Raw genomic sequence first — 8,501 nt, 5'->3', positions numbered from 1 at the left:
CTTAGATCATAATTCATAATTTAAAGTATATGATCTAAATTCTAAGGTATTAACACTAAAAACTGCATGCAGGTTGTAGGTATAATCATAAATTCATAAAACAGTATAATAATATAATCGTTAACCATCCCGATATTCGACCATGTTCATTTACTGTAACCATGTTTATTGTTTAAACCTTGTAGCGAACACAATATGACGTTACTATCGTTGATAACATTACTAAATGATAATGAATAATAATGATTATTGATATGATGACCGATGGATATACATACATTATACGCTATTTAGTCAGTGCTCAATAGAATATTCGATCCATATTCAGTTAATTAGTTTCATCATGGTACTAGAGTTGTAATTACATAATTTACTTACGAAGTACTCTTGCCGGTCTTGTTGGCTCGCCTTCAAGAAATTTTAATTCCGTGAGTATTTGATTTGTAAAGTATAATGATTTTATAATAATGAATGAATGTTTTTTTTTTCCTTTTTAATTTTTCTTTTATTTTACAGGTGACTTGGTGTCGAGACGATGCCAAACAGTGGCACTGCATCTGCTGATTCACTGCCTAATGTGGCTGCTCATCTACCCTCAATATTTATGTCCCTGCGCACTAAACTTCCGTCACACGTACTAGCCATTCGGCCCTGGTCACTGAGTGCATCGATAATTCCAACCTTATTAGGCTGCACTATAGCTCAGAAATTAAATTCCAACATAGAATTTAGTCTTCTGACGTTGCTGTTGACTCTACTAACAGTTGCTTTGGTTCACGGAGCTGGAAATGTGGTGAATACTTACTATGATTATGTCCGTGGCATTGATGGCCGTAATAGTGATGACCGAACATTGGTGGATAGAATTTTGTCCGAGAATGAAGTTGAAAGGTTAGGTGCTATATTATACTTTTTGAGTTTTGTTACATTCTTTTGGCTTGCCATCATATCTCAAGCAAAAATGGGTCATCTAGCTGCTGCCTATTTATGGGGCTTGAGTATATCTTTTCTGTACACCGGCGGATTTGGTTTCAAATACATTGCTCTTGGAGACTTAATATTCTTGATTCTTTTTGGGCCTGCGTCAGTTTTATTTGCTTATTTATCTCATACCGGTCAACTTAATTTGGAACCAATATATTATGCTATACCGTTAGCATTAAACACAGAAGCTATACTACATAGTAATAACACGAGAGATTTAGAAAGTGATAGAAAAGCTGGTATTGTTACATTAGCAATATTAATAGGCCGAACAGCTTCAATAATTTTTTATGGATTTCTTCTATTTACTCCATATATTATGTTTGTTGTTTTATCTGTGAGGTATTCTAAATGGTTTTTATTGCCATTGATTACAATGAGCTATGCGTTTAAAATAGAAAGAGAATTTAGAGATGGCATAAATATTCAGTCTGTACCTAAACGAACTGCTAATTTAAATTGTATTTTTGGAATTTTATATATATTGGCTGTAATGGCAGCTGACAAATCAAATTTGCCTTTTAATATTAATTGAGATACTGATATTTGAATGTTATGGCTATTAGTATCAAATGTTCTTACAGTAGGTTGCGATGGTCCTAACAACGTTCCTTAGGGTGTATTGGTGTATAGTTATTATGCATCGAGAACATTATTCTGAATTTTTTTTATTATTGTAACAGTTTTATATTTTTTAACCTATAAGTAATAAATAAATGTTTAAAGAAATGTTAAAGCTATGTACACATACATTTTATTATATAGTTGATAAAAACCTTAATTAAAATATCCAGTTTATTTGGCTGGAATGTACAGATTTTTTTTTTTTAATTTCAATTTTTGTTACATTGCTTAATAGAAATTTTTATTGTACAAACACACCTAGTTATTAGAATACTGGTTAATTTTTTTTTTTACAATACCTTAAATATGTGAAATTTAAGTATCACTAATTGTTGTTTTTTGTTTAACAAATAAATATTATATAATCAATGTGGTAAATCATGATATAGAATTCAATTGATTTAGTATTATGTGGAGATCTTTATCTAATTTAAGCAAAAAAAAAATATTTCCCTTTAGTAATATATATTTATATTAAATTATTAAATACATTATGCATATACACTAAACAGTATATTAATGTAATTTAATAATAATACGTAATAATATTTATTACTATTCTAAATACAGTCATTAAGTACTTATAGATAAAGATTCAAATAGAAATTCGGCTATTTTTATAGTATAAACATTGATTGACCTCATTTATTATGTGTAATTATTATTTATGTATATAAATTACAATATCATTTAACTTATATGATTTATTCATAAAATATAAAAAAAATGATATATATTTCTTTCAAATTAAATTTAAGAAGAATAAAATTAAAATATTTAAAATCAAAGTCTTCCTTGAATATGATGTATAATATTAGTATAATATACTGAATTTTAAATTTTGTAAATAACTGATCCACTGAACAATCATTGATATATTATGATAATTTATAATCTTTCTTTAATTATTATTATTAATTTTATTTTTGACCAAAGTAATCTGTTAATATAGATTTAAAATTGGCAATTAAATATTTTATTAGATTTTAATTTAATTTAAGATTATTAACTGATTAACTGATGTAATAGTTGATATTATACAAAGAACCAAATTATGCAGCCATGTAGTACTTTAGAAATAAATATAAATTAGGTAATTCAAAATATGTTATTAATATTATTAAAATAGTAATAGATGTATCATTTGTCAGAAAATATTAACTAATGTAATAAACGCTTATATTTTTCAACATTTCATATAAATATATAAAACATAGTCAAAAACAATCAAAAATTAAATAATTTTTAAGTTTATGATCTGTAAAATTATTCAACTAGCTTATACCAAATGCAAAATGATTCAGATAACCTCATCAAATACATTAAAAGTTGTGACGTATAAAATAGAACTCAAAATAAGGTATCAAGTATTTTCTTTATAAACGTTTAACCATTTTATAAAAACAGTGTTATCTTGTGTGTGTACTTGTATTTGTATAATAGTATTGTGTATAATATCGCCCATGCTATGTGTCAATCATCCATAACCAATTTGTGGATATACTGAACAATTCATTTAACTAAAAAATATATAATTTTTTTTTTTTGAAAGAACATGCATTTTTATTCCTTATTACAAAATAGAATATTTTTTGGAGTACTTTGGTACTTTAAAATCAAATTTTGAAAAGTAGCTGATAAGTAATAGCGTATATGTGTAAAGTGGCTATGACCGGAGTAGAATAGTATTTTAGCTCATAGGAGTATTCTGTAAAATACAGGTTCAGTTGGTCCACTACTGGCACTATTAAACTTATATAACCTTGTAATTTTCTACTTTGAATTAATAAACTACTTGTTCAAAATTTGATTTTTACATATCAAAATGCTTTGAATAATCTATTTAGTAATAAAAAAATTGTATGTAACCATTAAGGTATATCTATAATAGATAATAAGTGATATTTCACTTGAGACAGTGAGATATCATATTTCATATGTGTGTATGAAAAACCATTCTTAGCGGAGACTATCTAATAGCATATTAATTATTATTATGTGAAATATTTTATAATGCTCTATTTTTAAAAATTTTTTATGCTGTATAAAATATAAATTAGCAATGACATATAATTATTTTAGATAATTCAAAAATGTCATTAGGTTCATAAAATAGAATAATATTAGTTAATTTATTAAATATCTACAAAAATTATTAATAAATTACCTCAGCATACATTAATTACTGTGGCTATCAGTATTCAGTACCTAAGTTAATGCAGTGATAAAAATGTTTTTTTACATTTATGTTTGATATCTTTAATAGGTACCTTCTCAATTTCAATAGAGACACATAAATTATATTGTAGATTATACAAACAATTTAACTATTGTAAAAATATATTATTATTTTAACTCAAGTACTACATTATAAATTTATAAGGGGTTTGATATAGGCAATTTTTATGACAATTAAATAAAAAAAAAAACTTTAAAAATATTCAAAACTATTATAAAAGTTACTAACGATTGGTATTATAACACATTAATATTACCACAAATGATTAATGTGTACCTAATCGTGAATTTTGATTTCAATAGTGCATTGGCATTTGAGTGTATTTCTATATTTTATCAACTTGAAAACACAAAAGTGATGAAACAAAAAAGAAATTTTAGATTGCCCTATGGTGTAGGTTTTTTTTATAAATACATTTAAATATTCGGAAAATTAAAAATTAAGTTATCGAAAATCATCAGCGTTAAATAATGTTATTAATCATTTTTTTTTTTTGTTCTATAAGTATTTATAAGATGTTTGTCAATCGAGAAAATCAAGAAAAGCAAATGTTTTTTAGAGTATATTGTATATTATATAAAATAATTCTGTTGACATCCTCTTGAAGAACATAACAAACTATACAGATAATCTTTAAAAAAAAATTTACTGCCAAAATAATTTTGAACATTGCATATTGTACCTACAAAGCTTAGGTTCATGTTCATAAATAATATACCTACTTTGTTTAAGATTTCTTAGTATAAGGTTTGACTAGTAATCTAGGTAATAGGCTGGTAATAGTAACTTAAAACATATTGTTTTTAATGTCAAGATATTTTTAAATATCTACATACAGGAAATAAAATGATTAAAAAAAACGCAGTAAAAATGTCAAGATAAAAACTTTATTGCTTTAATTATTACCTATAAATATAATTTATAAGCCTGATAATGGAATTTTATTATTTTATAAACATTTTAAACAATATTTAATTATTTTATTATTAGGTACACTTTTCACTTTCGGATGTGTTTATAAACTATCACATTCTTATAGGAAAATGTTTTAAATACAATCTATCGATAGATTATTACTGCTGTAAGTGCTGTACTTCTAGTTTAGCCATTTAGATGCGTTAATATAATCGATCAAATTATTATTTTAAAATATAATAAAATTAGACAGGAGACATAGATTACGATTTGTGTAAGCACTGAAAGTACTTTACTCGTTACTCGTACCAGTTGTGTCTTGGTTAAAAATAAACGTGCACCACCGTCCACCAAACTGTAGGTAATAGCGTATTTACGTAGACAAATAACGATGGCGTAGATTCGTCTATATTGATTTATCAAGACTTATAGTCTTGTAAAGATACTTTTTAAAATTATTTGATTAAAGGTTACAGATACTGAACTTTAAAATTATTTAAAATACGTACCAATTCAAATACTCGATAAAAAAAATTATTTGCGAGTACGTACACAATTACTTAAAAATTCGAATACCTAGTCAGTACTATTATACTTTCTATTTTTTTATAAATATATTTTTAACTTTAAAAATCAACTAAATCTGATTTTTTGTTGTCTAAAATATTAAAAATATTGTTTGCGTATTATTCTCAGAAAAAAAACCAAATAAATCATTATTTTATTTTTCATTACTTAAAATTATAACTAAAATATAAAATATATAAACTGAAACGAATAAGCATTTGATTTTAAATAATGGTAGTTTGAAAAACTACCATTATTATTATTATTATTTTTTCAATTACTTTTTAAAAAGTATTTGAATACTTTTATTCAAACGCTTTACAAGATTGTCTGTGGTCCTTTTTTTTACATTCCAAGTGATCAAATCTACTGAAAATATTATGTTAATATTTTACAGGATTTCAATAAGAATATGATTTCATAGTATTTTGATAATTCTTGATTAAAAACATTTTGCAAATATTAAAATATGCCACTACACCACTGCAGTTGTTGATATAGGTACCAGAGATAAAGAATAGACAATGCAGCTTATGAATCGTGGAGTTGTGAATGTGAGAACACTTAATGATGGTTTTCTACAAAATTTTACATATTTTAAATCATAAATTTATTGTGTTTATCAGTTTATCACTCAACTCAAGTGAGCAACAAAAATAAGAGTTGACATAAATTCGAAAATTGCCTATCAAATACTCCTTAAAAATGTCTCACTACTTGATTACTACCAATTAGCTGCAGTCCTGCAGATGTATAATATTATAACTCTAAATCCTGATTATATTATTCCATAACCTTCTGGCTTCCTCGTTTTCTTGTTAAAACCATTCAAATACAAAATATTATTTAATTACGTACCTATGTATTTTTTTATAATATTCATTAGTGTTTTTGTTTTTATTGAATGATTAAAATCCTAAATATTACATATAATATCTTTATTATAAATAATAGTCCAAAAATTTAGTAGGGTGAAAAAATTTCAAGAGGCCCAATTTCTTAATATAATAGCGTGCAGTGAAGAGGAAAAAGTGGTCAATTTGAAGCAGCCCTATCCAAAATTTTCAAAATATGTCGAGCCATGGGCCATGGCCCGATCTTAACCTAGGGTTCGGCGCCATTGGCTATTATAATATTATATAACCTAACTATTTCATATTTGTTTGAACAGTTCTATATGCACCAAATAAATAAGTAGTAAAATCGTTAACAAACAATATGAATTACATTTACTAAAGGCATATCAAATTGTACTCTTTCAAAGCTTTATGATAGTTTTTACAGTCGTATTTTAAAGGAGAATGGTATTGCATGAAGCCATGAAACATAAAATGTCAACAATACTCGGAACGAATATGACGTGGCTATGCAATGCAAGCTAATTAGCAATTAGCTAAATTAATAAGTTCTGCATTCCATTAACTCTTCAGAAGGGACTGAGAAGATAATATTTTTGAATTTTTCTAACTACCTACCTACCTATACTTCTGACTCGTACATCAGCAACACTGCACAGACACATTTAAACCACTTAACCACATAAGATAATCATGAATTTACAATCACAATATATTTAAATTTTATCGACACATAAAAAAAAATACAATCTTTAATACTATACTTACAAATTAGAGTTTATAAATGACCACGTTCGTACTAAATAATAATTTATCAGTATCTACTTAATACCTACATATTTTTTTGAAATCAAATGCGTTAATGATTAATTAAAGTATACATAGGTACTATAACTATATTGTAGGTATTGTATCATTGCATGATACTGTATATACCTTCTCCAACTTTGGGAGTCCTCTAAAAAGTATTTTTTATAATAGATTATATATTTTAATAGAATTTTGTTTTGTCATAAATGTATTACAATGATGATTAATGAGTGATAGTAATATTTTTCTTTAAAATTTGATTTTGTTATTTATTCCCCATGTTATTTTTTTATTTTTTTTTTTTATTAAATTAAAGTGTTTCTGACATACAAGGTCATCTAACTTATTGATAGAATAAAGAATTTTTAACATCATTAGTTGTTAAGCGTAAATTAATTACAATATATACAGTAAATTACAAAGATGAATAAATAAATAATAAAATATGACATCATAATATTAGTTAATCTAAGTGTATTTTTTTTTTTTGTAAATCTTATTGGTGTTGAGAAAAGGCATCATGAGGACGTCCGCGCTTGAGACGGCGGAGGGTAGGCTTATCGCTGAGTTTGAAATATTTTGCACTTTTGGCGTTGTTTAGTTGGCTAAAAAAATTTATTGAGAGACTGTATGTAGGATTTAACCATCGGGAGTCTGAAGTCTGTATGAAGTGCTTCGTTTCTGACGAACCACGGCGCGTTGGATATTATGCGTAGAATCTTGGACTGGAAGACTTGAATTTTATTTATGTGAGTTTTGGCACAGTTACCCCATATGGGAGCAGCATAGAGTATTAATGGTCGTAGAATTTGCTTATAAAGAAGCATGGAGCACTTCCAGCTTAAGGCGGTTTGACGGTTGATTAAGGGGTAAAGAATTTTGAGTCGTTGGTAGCCTTGTTGGAGTTTCGAAGAAATGTGAGGGTTCCAAGTTAATTTTTTATCTAAGATAACACCTAGATATTTTATAGTTGGAGACCAGGATATGTAGTCGCCATTAAGTTGTAGAGAGGGAGGGTTATTGGGGCGACGAAGGGTAAATAATACTGCTGTACTTTTTGAGGGGTTTAAGATAATTTTCCATTTTTTCGCCCAGCACTTTATTTTGTTTAAATGGCACTGTATATTATTAGTGGCAATGTGTACTTCACTGGAGCTTGAATATACAACACTGTCGTCAGTGTAAAGAGAAACTTCTGTGTTAGGTGTAGTGGGAAAGTCCGCGATATATAAATTAAAAAGCAGGGGAGAAATTTTTGATCCTTGGGGAACACCGGCTGTTATTTTTTTTATTGATGAACTGGTGTCACCCCATGTTATAGATACAGTGTCGTAGCTAGAAATAGATGGGCCCCAGTGCAAATTTAATCTGTGGCCCCTTTAAAGGCGCACATTGTCCCCCCCACAGTCCCCAACCCCATTAATAATATAATAAAATGCATTGCAATAATTTTAAATTTGAACTTATTTATATTCTGACTTTTTAATTATAATACAATTATAATT

At 26.8% G+C, this 8,501-nt stretch overlaps 1 protein-coding gene across 1 annotated transcript; it reads left to right on the top strand.

The window, feature by feature from the left end:
- Nucleotides 1-248: 248 nt before the first annotated feature.
- Nucleotides 249-3,165, top strand: heix (UbiA prenyltransferase domain-containing heix). The gene is made up of 2 exons (XM_015520530.2): nt 249-428; nt 517-3,165. Exon 2 carries the CDS (start codon nt 536-538, stop codon nt 1,517-1,519), a length of 984 nt encoding a protein of 327 aa, XP_015376016.1. The 5' UTR covers nt 249-428; nt 517-535; the 3' UTR covers nt 1,520-3,165.
- Nucleotides 3,166-8,501: the final 5,336 nt, after the last annotated feature.

The sequence above is a fragment of the Diuraphis noxia genome, unplaced genomic scaffold (assembly GCF_037042655.1).
Source record: "Diuraphis noxia isolate RWA-SAM2 unplaced genomic scaffold, SU_Dnox_SAM2 contig0004, whole genome shotgun sequence".
Taxonomy (NCBI): Eukaryota; Metazoa; Arthropoda; class Insecta; order Hemiptera; family Aphididae; genus Diuraphis; species Diuraphis noxia.
The sequence above is the reverse complement of the archived record's forward strand: the minus strand, read 5'-3'. Positions and strand labels throughout refer to the sequence as shown.